Source organism: Grammomys surdaster, unplaced genomic scaffold, assembly GCF_004785775.1.
Source record: "Grammomys surdaster isolate TR1022 unplaced genomic scaffold, NIH_TR_1.0 128, whole genome shotgun sequence".
NCBI lineage: Eukaryota > Metazoa > Chordata > Mammalia > Rodentia > Muridae > Grammomys > Grammomys surdaster.
In genome coordinates, this window is record NW_021604586.1 from 6223971 (window position 1) to 6237928 (window position 13958).

The 13958-nt window shown below is 57.1% G+C and overlaps 1 protein-coding gene across 1 annotated transcript in view; it reads left to right on the forward strand.

Annotated features, from left to right (window-relative positions):
• Positions 1–57: 57 nt before the first annotated feature.
• Zfpm1 (zinc finger protein, FOG family member 1) overlaps positions 58–13958 on the forward strand; it is a 55308-nt gene continuing 41407 nt past the window's right edge. Inside the window, exon 1 of the mRNA XM_028753768.1 lies at positions 58–144. Within this exon, the coding sequence (XP_028609601.1) occupies positions 105–144 (40 nt within the window). The 5' untranslated portion in view covers positions 58–104. The remainder of the gene's footprint in view (positions 145–13958) is intronic.

A 13958-nucleotide genomic window follows, 5' to 3' on the forward strand; every position in this document is an offset into this window, starting at 1 on the left:
GCCGGGGGCATGAGCCGCCCCGCTACCCCGCCGCGCCCCTGCCGCCCGCCGCCGCCCGCCAGGGGCTAGAGGCGGCCGCCGCGAGGGCGCGCGGCGCCGGAGACATGTCCAGGAGGAAACAGAGCAATCCCCGGCAGATCAAGCGTGAGTCAAACTTTGCCCGCGGTGCCCGCTAGACCCCCGCTGGCGCCCAGCCGCCCTGCGCCGCCCCTGTGCGGCCGCCCAGCCCCGCTGCGCCCGCGACCTTCACCCCGCGCCGCGCCCCCCGCGCCGAGTGCCAGGCGCGCCGTAATCTAATCTCTGCCGGCGGGCAGGGCCCCCGCGTCTCGGCATGGGCACCCAGGGGGTCCGGGCCCCGGAGAGGGTGGCGGGTCCCGAGATCCGGAAGGAGAGTGGCTGGGGGCGAGGCTCCGGCAGAGCCCGGCCACCTCGCGGCCTGCACCTCCCCCGCATCAGAGATGGTGCGGCGATAGGGCGGCCCCGATCTGGGCTCAGATAAAGTTTAAAATATTCCATTCTGCAAGTCCCATCCTGATAAGATCGCTCTGTCGGGACGGGCTGAAATTGTGATCTTATCTGGCGCGCTCGACTCTCCCAGGCTTTGTATCTAGAGGCAGAAGGAGAAAGACCTGGGAGTAAGGGGGACTTGGGACTGCGGGGACCGGCCGGCGCCCACCGCGGCGCTTTGGCTGCAGAGCGACAAGGCAGCAGGATAGGTAGTGGAGGCTGCCGCAACCCATGCGCTCGGTACTGGCTGACCAAACAAACCCTCTTTATCCGCTCCGGCTCTGGAGTTTTCGATCCAGCCTCTGCCTGCTGGGGGACGTGTGGAGGTCCGACCCACCAACTGCCCCTAACAACACTGCGCCGGCAAATGTTGCCCTTGTGTGCCCATGGGCAGCGCTCCCTCCACCCCCGCATCCGAGGGTTATTCTGAACCATCCAGGGACACAAGGGACTCAAACGTTGTCCCCGAGTGAGTCCAAGTTTCTCGCAGGTCCTCCCGTGGGCACTTTCCCGATCAAGTCAGACCCTATACTCCATCCCCCGTGCCCCTACAGTAAGAGCCTCCTGGGCTGTCTTGGCTACCAGGTTGCGGGGCCTCTTGGCTGCTCTAGGAGCGAGTAAGCACACAGGAAAAGCTCCTCCCCACGCCACACCAATAATAACTTCGCGCCTCTCCCGGCAGGGCGCGGGGCTTCCTCCCTGGAGCTTCCCTTTGGCAAGAGCGACAGGTCATCTGGGCTGCCCAGGAGGTGACAGGAGGGGGGCTGGGCATCCGGCTTCCCAGCTCTAGACGCCTGAGCTACCTCCTCTGCCCACATGACACTGCCACAGGACCCAATGTGCATTTTAGCTTCTGAGAGTATCCCCTACCACTGAAATCTGGGGGGGGGGGGGCGGGGGGGCGGGGGGAGGAGGGAACGCAGGGAGGAATCTGGGTTCTGGTAACCCGACTCCCCAAATGCGAGCGGACCTGTTTTCCGAAAGTCTCCTTCTATCATGTCAACTGAAGTATTAAAGCCACCCACAGGTCCCGATCTGTGCTGGTTCTCTGGTTTCTTTTTCCCTTCCTCGCCTGTGCGCCTCTGCCGGGTTCTGTTCTCGCGTGTATGTGTGTGTGCGTGAGCGTGTGTGTGTTTCAGTTTGATGAGAAATGCAGATATAGCTAGGGCAGGGAGATCTCAGGTTGGGAGCGGATCGCCAGCCCTGATAATCCCGCGGGAGCCCAGTAGAGCCCAACCCACTTGGGTCAGCGAAACCCCGCACTCTGAGAACCAGGACCGAGACTGTGCAGGAGAGCCCCTCGGATCCCCTCACAGTGCCCCACGACTGGAGCAGACGAGGAGAGCAGGCCTGGGGGGCGGGGCCCTGAGCCCTCTGTGCAACTCGTGGCCCGGGCCCCTCCTCCCGTAGCAGATCTAAACGCGTTAAGATGCGAACGTTGATTGTCACCATGCGGAGGCGCCTGCCCGCCTGCTCTCTGCCCAAGGCCGTACGTGAGGCCCTCACAGCTGCGCGCCGGCTGCCTTGGCCTCACCTGTGGCGGGTCTCAGGGTGCGGAGGGGAAGCAGGCTGAGCTCTAGGGGCCGACGCCCTCCACGCCCCCACCAAAGCCGGGTTGCAGCTGCCCGCGCCTCTGTGCGCCTTTTGTTCTGCGCAAAGATAGATGTGCCGTGCTGATACGGCTTGCAACCGATGGCAGCCGCGATAGCGCTTCCATTTATTAACTTCAAACGTGGGAGAGGGGGAGGGCGAGGCAGGAGCGCGGCCTTAGCCAGCCAGATGGCTGACATGATAGGCCGGGCCCCTGGAGGGGGTGAGGGGCAGGGTGCAGCTCGGGACCCTCGGTACCCCGGCCCACCAGCTTTCCTCCTGCCCAGTCGATGTAAGCTCTGATAAGTAGGGGCCTAAGCGTGGGCCAGTCCTCCCAATGGCGATTGCCAAGAGAGATAAGAGGCCTTATCTACGGCCACCAGGCCCTGCTGGGTTCGAGGCAACAGCAGTGTGGGGGCGTCCGGCGGCAGCAGGGGGCCCGGGCAGCAAACGAGGGAACAACGTGGTGGGGGACGTCCATCTGGGACACTTTCCCCAAATATACTTAATTGGCAAGAAGTTGATCTTCCCCTTGCGGCCAGTGGTACAGTCCATCAAAATGAAAGAAAACTGACTTGGAGGAGGGGAGCGAGTGAGCGGACACTCCACCCCTCATTCCAACTAGGTGGCACTCAGAGGCTAGGGGCGGTTTGTCACCTGCGAAGGGTGGTTTCCCCTGAATCATGTTGGGTTGCTCTTGGTTCCTGGCAAGTCTTAGGTGTGACCCATGTGGAGTTAAAGAAAAACTCGAGGTGGTTTCCACCAACCTGGCTGCTTTTGGGAAGCCAAGGTGTTCTGTATAGATCTGCCTGAGGTGGTGAAGAGATTTGTATAGATCTGCCTGAGCAGACGAGCAGTTATTGTGCTCCTGCTGTATGCAGTTCTGTACTTATCAAGTGCCTGCTGTAAGCAAGCACTGACTCAGTTCTATCCACAGTATGAGCAAAGGAGGGGAGCCAGAAGGCACAAGCAGGCCAGTCAGGGTCCTTTCTCCACAGCTAGCCTCTAGACTGTGGAGAAAAGGCCAGCCCCGGGTGCACTTCCATTGATAGTGACCTGGCCTCAGTTTTCTGCTTTGGAAACTTGGCCTGTTGTGATTGTGATGTGAAAGACTAGATGCTGGTGAGAACCAAATCAGGAAGGTTCTGACACGCAGGGGTGGCCCTCAGTTTCCCTCTTTGAAGTAAGATCAGCTGAGATAAGCATTCGGGGCTACAGGAAGCCCCCAGGTCAGGCAGGAGTTATTGATCCCAGATGCTTGAAAGACTTTGGTCACCGGACACAGGTTTGGAGGAGGAGTCTAGGACTCACCACATCCCACCTGGTGCAGCAGCCCTTGCCTCTGAGGAGATGTTTTCACACATTCTTACAGTTAGTGGTAGCCACAGGATGACTAATTCACTCCAAGCCCAGAAGCCATCTGCCAGCTTCTTCTAATACCTAACACCCACCCACAGGGCCGGTGGTGCTGACAGCAGGGGACAGCCCCATTCCCAGGAGAGCGGGGTGGGGGTTGGGGAGGTGAACCCCCAATAGCAGCCAGATAGTTTTTAGCTATATTTTATGGACATAGGAGGGACAGTTTACAGAGAGCAGTCCCCACTCCCCTTTGTAAGTATGGGAGGTCCCTAGGGTCGGGTCCCTCAAGGGCTTTGGTGTGCCATGACACCTCCTGGAGGTTACTCTGTCTCCATGTCTTCCCTTCCTGACAGTGTCTGCCATCCAGAACTTAGAGAGTGTGACAGGGGACTAAGAACTGTCCCCCTCCAGCCTTGACCTGGCTGTCCCAAGCATTGGCCTGGTTGGTACTTGATGTTATGGCCCTCTAGCTTACCAGAGCGCAAGCATGGAACTCTGTGCAGAGGGGCCTGAGGCAGGAGGCACTGTGGTGAACCCTCCCCTGACTCTGCAGCCCACATGCAGTCTCAGTGCTTGTTGGGCCTTCTGGTCCCACCTGTGTAGATGGATAACAACCAAATGCCTACCTACCCTGTACCAGGCCTGCATGAACCTCTGCAGGCCCAGTGCTCACATCCTTGTACCTTCCCAAAAATGAGCCCCAGAAAGTAGTGAAGCCAGAGATGGAAGTGGAAAGTGGATGTTGTCCTTGCTTTTGGGACCAGGAACCCCGTCTAGGTGTCTAACCATGCTCTGGCTTCTGCCTGCTCTTGACCATAGTCCTCAATTTTCATATCTGTACAGTGGGCCTATGGGAGGGCTGAAGGCCTCTGCCATCCCTTCCCAGCTGCCCTTGCCATCCCAGTGCTGCTCTCTGAGATGCTTCAACCCAAGGGCAGCGCCTGGGAAAGCCTTACCCAGCCCTACCCTGGCCTGAGCCTGGGACCCAGTCCCAGTGGCCCAGGCCCCTCCCCGGAGGTCACAGGAACCCAGTGTGGCACCGATTTAAGTGGGTCAGTTGGGGAGAAAGGAGGAGGAATGTGATGCCATTAATTGTGCCCCTTATCTCCTGTTTCTATGCCAACCAGACGGTCCCGGGGCTTGACGGCTCGTGAATAATACTCCAGGCTGGCCTATCTGCCATCGACAGGCCTCACGGAGGCAGCTGTTGCCTCCTGATTGGTATCGGGAAAACCTATGAACCCAGCCCACATGGAGCCACCTAGCCATACTCAGGCCCTGCTGGCTCCTGCCCACCTGCCCACCATCCCTTTGAGGCCACCTGGAGGTACTTACAGTCCTTGTTCCCATTTCACAGATGGGGAAACTGAGGCCACAGCCACACCTTGCCTTGCAGACCTCTTCCGGCTGAAGGCATGGCAGAATGAGGGACAACAGCACCTTCAGGAATCATGTCATACACACCCCATCCCCTCCCATCTGTCAGGCTGTGTGACCTTGGCAAGCCCCATCTCTGTACAGTCCCTATGCTCATCGTGTGTCATTTGGGTGTGTATGGCCCCTCAGTGGGGATAGAGGTAACCCAGTTGGGGCTTGTGCTCCAGTAGAGACATTGAGGGCTCTCTGTTCAGGTATCTTTAGCCTCGGTGCTTATACAGGCCTTCTCTGAGGATCTGTCCCTCATATTCTGGGACAACTTTGCTGACACCCAGCTCTTCTGGCTTCTGAGGAGAGCCTGCCTCAGCCGTGTCCCACTCCTTGGGACCACCAGAGTCAGATACTTGCTGGGAAGTTCTTATTGCCTGTAGGAGCGTGGAAAGGCATGTTGTGAGGGCAGGAACCTTGCTTCCCACCCAGTGTGGGGTGACAGTGCCTGTCTCCAGAAGCAGCTGCCGCCCCTTCCCTGCCTCCCTTCCCTTCCCTTCCCTTCTCTTCACGACCAGGTCCAGCTTCTCCGAGATGGGATGACCCTGTCCCAAGCTCCTCCCCAGGAGATCTCAGCACGTCGCATACAGGAGCCCTGCCCTTGGCTCACAGATGTGGGGTAAATGTGAGGTCCTGGTACTGTCCCTGTTCCTGGCCAGCCTCTTCCTACATATTCACACTGACTTGCTAAGGGATCCCCTGGACTGTGCAGCCATGGTGTGTTGCTTGCTGTCTGTGGTCCTCCTGCAGACACCTCTGCCCTCGTCTCCCCTCCGTGCTGTGTAGTGGGGTGGATCCAGGCAGCAGAGTGGAGTCCTTGGATCTCACGGTATAGTACCCATTCTACAGAGGAGCTGGTAGGCCAGAGAGAGAGAGAGAAGGCCTGAACAGGAACATGGAACATGGGCACCGTCATGGGGAAGGCCAGGGGGCTGCCCATGGCATGTAGAGTTGCCTGAACAGAGCCCTCCATGTCTCAGCAGGAGCACAAGCCCTCAGTGGGCCGCCTCTACCCCACTGAGGTAGATGTACACACTTGTAACCTGCAGGAAGTTAAGCTCTTACCTGTGGCTGGTCTCTCACTCATGTGAGCATGGTGAGCCCCAGGGTGATGGGGCTTGTCACATGGCCTGACAGGAAAACACCCCTGTCCAACTTCACATAAGGTTGTCTAGATTCAAGCGTGTAGATCAGCCCAGACCAGGGCCTAGAACCACAAGGGGCTGCCGAGAGCCTGGGCAAAAGAAGCAGCCCCACACTGGAGTCTGGTGCTGTCAGCATTGCTGGCTAGGGCTGTCCCATGTCAGCCCTGGGCAGTCTATGTCTAAGAGGCCAGGGCCTCCCCTTCCCTCTCTTCCCATTCCGGTTGTGCAGTCATCCCTAGCACACGGTCCTAACTTTAGGATACTCAGCTCCTAGCCCGTTTCTCCCCAGGGGCCTCAGTCAGTCTCATCCTGGTGCTCGGCCAGCTTGAGTTCTCTCACCCACGGCCTGGGAACAGCAGGTCCTAGCCTGTAGAGTGCTTGCTGTTCGCCACTTAGGCAGGAGTGGTATACAATAGGTACTTAAGGAACAGCAGCCGTTCAGAGTAGGCTCAATCAAAGGGACCCTTAGTAACATGGTCCCCATCGCTTATGAATTCTGGGCTACAAGCCTAGCCCTTGCCTTGAGCCAGGCAGCCACAGAGGGGTCCCCCATGGAGAGCTGCTCAGCCTGGCTTCTCTGGAGAGCTGTGTGTAAGTGGCCCTTCCACCTCACTTCTGCTTGTAGAGTAGGAACCTGATAAGAGCATCTCCTTTTTAGGGCCCGAGAGAGAGCTTAGGGGTGCATGCGCACTGAAGACATGTGACGGTACTAGGTGGGCACTGCCAGTCCTGCTGGCTTTTGGTGTTGCCATATGCCTGGTGATCTTTTTCCACTCTTATTATGGGTGAGAACATCAAAGCACTCTGAGGCCAACTACCAAGAAGCCAGGATGGAGTGTCTCTGAGCAGAAACTCGCAGCCCACTGCCTTAGCCCCACCATCCCGCATGGCTCTGGAGCCTCTCTGCAGGCTGTCAGTTCCCTCTCTCCTCAGCAGCCCTCTGGGTAAGAATGTGGCAACTTATGCAGACTTGGCCAGGCACAGCAGCAGGAGCACCCCCACATACATACCTGCTGGGCTGCTGCCACCACCACACACACCTCAAGTGCCCCTTCCCTTACCTGCTCCAACTGGCTGTGGCCTCTAAGCCCCAGCTTTCCACCTGTGGAGTGAGTGGTGGCTGTAGTATGCTGCAGCCTCTCTGAGCCAGTAAGGTACAGGCTGCTTCCTTCCCATGCCTTGATCAAGGCTTACAGTAGACCCTGGCAGTGCTCTCTATCACTGGGAGTGCTCCTTTCCACTCAGTACTCACCCCACATCCCTAAGCACCTCTCTAGGTGCTTTCTTGGGTTGAGGCTCCCCCTTTTACATAGACTTGGAAGATTGGAGTTCTTTTCTTGACCCACAAGCATTGGAGTATCAAAGAGGCTGCCCCAGGGTCTCACAGCTATGCATGATGCTCTCACTATGGAAACAGAGCCTGCCTGCCAGGGGTGGCATGAGCAGCCCTGTCTGCCCCCACCATACAGGGGTGCTCTAGGGCCTCTTGGGCCCTCCTGTGAGTCCAGCCTTCTGAGCTTCAGCCTCCCTACTACACATGGCACCATGATGCCCACCTGCCAGGAGACAAGGGTTAGAGAGCACTGGCAGAGGAGTCATGGCCAGCTAGAGCCAAGGAAGAGGGAAACGGCCTTTATCCTCTTCCCTTGTCGCTCATGGCCAGCTCTCAGTGTCTGCAGTTCTGTCTTCCCTGAGACAGCTTCTTGCCAGTTCCTTCTGACATCTGACTTTTAGCCCTATAGCTTTCCCATCTTCCCCCAAGCTTACACTTGTCCTCAGTTGCCTATTCTCTCACCCTAGGAGGAAGGAAAGGGGCCAGGGCTAAGGGTCTCAGCTCCTTCCTGCAGAGCTCCATTGCTGTTCAGGGACAAGGTATCCATCCCCACCTTGCTGGAGTGGCCTCCAGTGAGGGGGAGGGGCTGCCTCCTGGCATACAGAGCTTTGTTGGGGAGGGGAAACTGAGGCTCAGAGCACTGGTGTGGGTGTCCTCACCCAGTCTCCCCACAGTCAGCTCGACTTCCAGGTGTGACCGTGAGCACACGCTGAGTGTGTCCCAGCCCACCTCTGTGTCTGCTCGCTGCCAGTGTGAACAGCCTGGGCTCAGGGCCCACATGGGGAAACCAAGGCTTAGAAAGTTCAAAGATCAGACCCGTGGGAGAGTCACCATGTGGGTGTTTGAGGGAGGGGGTGAGAGAGCAATAGCCACGCCCATTTTCAAGCCCAGAGTCTGAGGCTTTCAAGTGGGTCTCAACCACAGCCAGCTCTGGTCACAACACTGCTCCCAGGGGTTCAGCAAAGATGAGAGCTGCAGTAGACCGGCTGGGTCTCACTCCTCTGTTGCCTTTGTGCCATCTGTTTACCTTTCCACTTCCCGGGCCACCACAGCACCCCCTGCCTTGGTCTCTCCTATTGAGTCCCACACACCCTGCCTGACCAAGCTCAGTTGCCCAGGGACATCCCAACCGACCAGGCAGCCTGGACAGCCCATGAGCACCAGGCCTTCCTTCACCTAGTTGGCCAGCCAGCTCTCTCTTGGAGCAGCCACAACCTGGTCCTCCCTGCACTGTCTCGGTCCCGGCCTCCTCCGGCGCAGGTTTCAGCTCCTGTGATAACTCGGAAAGTTGAACTGGCCCCATTACTGCACTGAGATGGTTGGCAAGATACAGGTCGATAATGGAGGAGATACCCACGTCTCGGTGGCCAGCGGCCTGGGCTCCCGCCCATTAACATTCCCCACCAGCCATCCGCGCTATCTCCTCTCCTTCCACTCCTCCCGCAGATAAGAATGGAAATTCTGACTTCATAGCTCGCTGATTAAAGTGTCTGGATTTCTTGATAATACACAGATAAATTATGTTTTTGAAAAGGAAGGTAGGGAGGCGGGTGGAGAGAAGGGGGCCCTAGAGGGGAGCCCTTGGCTGACTCTCAGGAGATGGCCCTCCCAGCCTCTGGTCCAGGCTGGTAGCCACCAAATGTCCAGCCACTGAAACTGCAATCAGACCCAGTTAGGCCCAGCAGGCGCCACCCAGAGCAGACTGATACAGGGACTCCCAGGCCGTAGGGTCCAGCCTCCAGAACTAATGACTGTCCCCCAACACACACACACACACACACACACACACACACACACACACACCCTTGGGCAGATCTGTGTAACATGGCCTTGTTTGCGAAGCAGACAGCCTCCCCAGGCAGCTTCCCCTGTGTGCCCTGCTGCCCCACAGTGTCTGGTTAGACCATAGGTGGTTCTGTAAGTGTCAGCGTGCCCATGCAAAGCCACCCCCACCAGCTGTGAGGGCCCTGCAGCACTCAGATACCCAATGGGCCCCAGGCCTGTGCTCAGCCATTGTGTCTCCCAGCTCAGCCCAGCTGCCTCTCATGACAGGCGGCACCCAGATGGGACTCAGGTACCATTGCGAGCTTGTCTGGATAAAGCTGCCTCCTTCAGCTGATCCGAGATCCTCGCTGATGGTGTGATGCGCCAAGATTAGGACTGCGCCAGGCTAATCCCCCTGCTGAGGGACAGGTACGGCAGCCAGGGAGGAGTGAGGCAGCTGCTGTGTGAGAAGAGAGACCAGAATCTGTCAGCCCTAGACACCCCTTGGGATGGTGGCCAGGTCATGCTGGCCACACTGGCAGGAACCCCTTCACAAACCCTCCTGGGCCCAGTGAGGTGGGGGCACTCAGCTCTTTTCCCTGTCCTGTGTGTATATAAAATCATTCCTGAGAACTGAAACTCAGGAATCCCAGAGATAGGAAGGTCTGAGGAGGGCAGGAATTTTTCTCTGTAGTCCTGGGTCTTCCCGAGTGTGATGATCGCAGTGCTGGCCATGCTGAGGAAACTATCCTGACTGAGTTGTGTGTGTACCCTTGGGCTTGTCCTCCTTCTGACGTGGTATCCTCCCATTATCCCTTGTTTCTCTTCTGATGACTCAAGGTTACAAAACACAGGAGGCACTCTGACCTAGAGGCTCTGTCCAGATCTGAGCCTCCATCTACCTAGAGGTTCTGAGGTCCTTGCAGATACAACCCCCCACCTCTATAAAGGGGCCTGGGCTCTCTACTTTAAAGGGAAGGCATGGGCACAGAGTGGGCAGATGCTCAGAATTACCCAGCCCTACCCCTGGACAATGCAGATTGGTCTGAAAGGCCTTGAATTCAGAGACCCTCCTGTCTCTGCCTCGCAAAAGCGGGGATTAAAGATGTGCACCGTCACACCTGGCTAAATTGGTGTTTATTCTTGCTTATTGCTTGTGGTCATTTTGTTTGCCCCCACAAAAGAGGCTGATTTGGTGAGAAAGTTGACTGAAGGGATGGAGAGACAACTCAGTCAGTGCTCTCCACGCAAGCATGAGGTCCTGAGTTCAGATCACCAGCCCCATATAAAGAATCAAGCATGTAGTATGGGCCTGTAGTCCCAGGGCTGCGGACACTGACACATGTTGCCTCTGGGCAAACAGCTCCCACAGGACTTCTTGATGAGGTGTCAGACTCAGGGTTTCTGAGCACCACCACCTGGATGATTCTAGAATGTTTGTCTCTGTCATCCTCGGTCATTATCCCCACCCCCTCCTGGCTAAACACCAGACTTTCATACCTGGAATGTCTCAGCATTCACACTCTGAACCATAAAGCTCAAGGATATGAGAGGGGGTTAGGGTCCGGCCTACCCACCACTCTTTAGGCGCCTCCCTGTTCTGAGCTTCAGTTTCCGTATCTGTAAGACAGGGTTAGAGATGCACAGATTGCCCTGCAGTCCTGGTCCTGCTCCCCAGAACCTCTAGCCATATTCTCTGGCCGCCCCATCGGCCTCATACTTCCTCTCCTAGCTGTGCCCACCAAATCCAGACTGCCAGACTCCAGGCCAGAGAGGCACAGCTGGACTCAGCTCCATCTGACCTGGCTGTGTAACCTTGGGCCAAGCACTTCACTTCACTGAGCCTGGCTACCTCCTACAGCAAACAAGGCAGTGAGTGTCCTTGCAGGTCCTTGTGAGGAGATGAGGAGACAGACCTTGGGAACCCTGGAATCCTGGCAGACAGGTGGGACCCCCACCCTCCAAGGTTCTTCTCAGGGCCTGTCTCCCTTCCTGGCTGGTGACTGAAAGAGAGAGGCATCCTCCTTAAGCTCCACTGGTGTGGGAGGGAATGGGGTGGGTGTGTTCCGCCCTCCCAGGCCCCCAACAAAAAGAAGAAAGAAAGGGAACCTTGATAAAAAGAGCGATAGGCGCCATGCGTGGAGGAGCCGCTATCAGCCCATCTATCTGCCTGCTCACTCACGGTTCTTTCCCCTTATCTCACCCCTCCAAATGCCAGGAACAAAAGCGTTGCAGACTTACACATATTGCCAAGCCCATGGCCCAACTCAGGGCTGCCAGGAGAGATGGCCCTGAAACCTAAAAAGAAAGTCGAGGCCCGCACCCTTGGCATTTTGGAAAAGGAAGACCCAAATGGCCCGTTCTGAGACATGGCAGCTGGGATGGAGTTGTCCAGGAGTGGGTGCCAAGGGGAGGGGGAGGTCTCCACGGCACCCCTTGCATATTGGCTGTGTGACCTTGGGTCAGTATCTTCCCTCTGAGACACCCAGAGTGGATTTAAGTTGCCAAGAATAGGTTTAGAGGGGAACCAGTCTTCCCCCATAAAGTTCCTTTCTACCTAAATCAACCAGAATCTACCACTTTCCAAAACACTCCCAAGATCCAGTCCCACCTTCACCTCCTTTGAAAACTCCAAAGCCCTATGGATTGTCTTAGAAACTTCCTAGGCTCCCCAGAGCAGCACCACTGAGCCCTGGCCCACAGGACATCCATTCCTCCCACCGCTGTCCAGCCCCTGCTAGCAGCCAATGAAAATAGAGTGTGCAAATGAGCAGACCTGAGGCTCAGAGATTGGCTACAGTTCCAGGAGGGGTGGGGCCTTATCTTAAACGGAGAGTGTGTACCTGGCCAGCCTAGACCCACCGGGTGGAAGTCCTCCCCGGCTTCTGAACCTTCTTAGGGAACCTTGTGTTTGCCTTAGACAGGCCAGCCTTTGAGTAAGCTCTGCTGACCTCAGCCCAAGCCACGCCTCGGGCACTAGGACCTGGGCATTCCACAAACACTACAGTCAGCTCCCTTGCCAAATAAGAATGGGGAGGTGAGAAGTGGAGCTGGGACAGGCAGCAAAAGGCTGGCAGCTCCCCCTCCCCCGCCCAGACCCTACTGTTATTGTCCCCGTCCCCTCCTGCTCCTGGTGACTCACTGGGAATGCTGCTGACCAGGCTTCTGTGGCCCTAGGCTCTGGTGAAGACAGGGATCTCCATTTGTCACACCTCAGTTTCCGAATCTGTAAAACAGAAAGGAACCTAGTCCCTCGGCCTGCCAGGATGGTTTTGGACCCCAACCCTGCCCCAGGCCTCGGTTTTCCCACCCACATCATGGGTCCATTCTAGAGCAGTGCATTCCATGTTCTTTTCAAAGCTGCGGAGATAGGACCCTGATCTTGCCGCCAGCCTCTCGGCTCCTCGGCGTGCTTTATTGCAGGATAGGACCCACAGTCACAGCAGTGGGGGCTTGCTGACTCCCACAGCACCCTCAAGCCTCTAACCTAACAGCTACTGCGACAGCTGGGTTTTTAAAATGTGTAATTGCAAAATAGCAGTGGAATAAGGTCCACTGGAGAGCTTAGGCTGAGACCTCAGGGAGGAAGAGTCAGGAGTGACTCTTGGCCCCCACACTCTGGGTCTTTGTCACCTGTTTTTATAAACCATATGTGAGGGTCAGAAGCACACGGTTCACTATCCCATTGCAAGGCCTTCCAGTCTCGGCTCCGGCCAACCCCCAAAGCACAGAGCTGGATAAAAGCTACCTGCTTGTGTCTACATCTGCCTTGCTGCTCTATGGAGGAAAAGGACAGAGGAAAGGAACAGGATTAAGTCAATCTGGGAAGCTGCATTGCCACAGACAGGGGCACAGAGGGGCCTGAGAGTCCTGAAGGATGAACCAAGTCCTCTGATACAGAGATGGGGGCGGGGCGGCAGCTGGGGCACTGATGTTGCAGAAGCCCCGCAGCACTGAGAAAGCATTCTTGACTCAGCCTAGGGGCAGAAGCTGAGCAGTGGGGGGTGGGGTGGGGGTGGGGGTGGAGAGTAGATACTGACAGTGTTGGTGAGGATGTGAAAGACGCATAGCACAGGGCCTCATGTGTAAGCAGGGCAGGGAGAGGATGGGACACCTACAGTGTGTGAAGATGGGGTACCCACAGTGGGTTTGGGTAAGTGCTTTTGCAGGTGGGCACAGCCCAGCCTGCTGAGTGGAGGGCTTGTCACACAGGAGCCACCTCCTCCTGAGCAGTCATTTGCCTCTCTGCCTCTGACTATGCCATGCAGCGATGGCTCCATTAGTGAAAACCTGCTCACACGGCCCAGTTCTTATCACCCATCTGGAGAAAGGATCACTCCAGCCTCAGCGCCCATCTCCACCGGTTTGCTTCCTCCTCTTTACTCCAGGCCCTGAGCTGTGGCCTCAGTCGCCCCTGCCGGCATGTGGCCTCAACAGCCCCAGGCCGCATCCTAGCGCAGGACCCCTGGGCACTGACCATCCTCAGGGAGCACAACTCCAGCCCCTGTGACACCCTGGACCCTCCCCCGTGCAGCCCCTCCCCCAGAAGCGCAGGCCACAGCTTCCCGGAGTGAAACAATCTTGTGTAATCTATCAGTGGCTATCAGGCCCATCGAGGGGAGGGACGGGAGTGGCTGGGCCTAGAGATGGCGCCAACCTTTAGCGTTGATAAAGTTTCCGAGTTCAGCTGTGATGAATGTTGAGTAAGCGCAGGCCGCAGATAGGATGTGGACTTGGCAGGCCCAGGCTCCGGCTGAAACCAATCTCTCTCTATCAGCCAGGCTGGGCTTTCTCAGGCCCCCAGCCCTCTTCCCTCCTCCTAGCCTCCCTTTCTC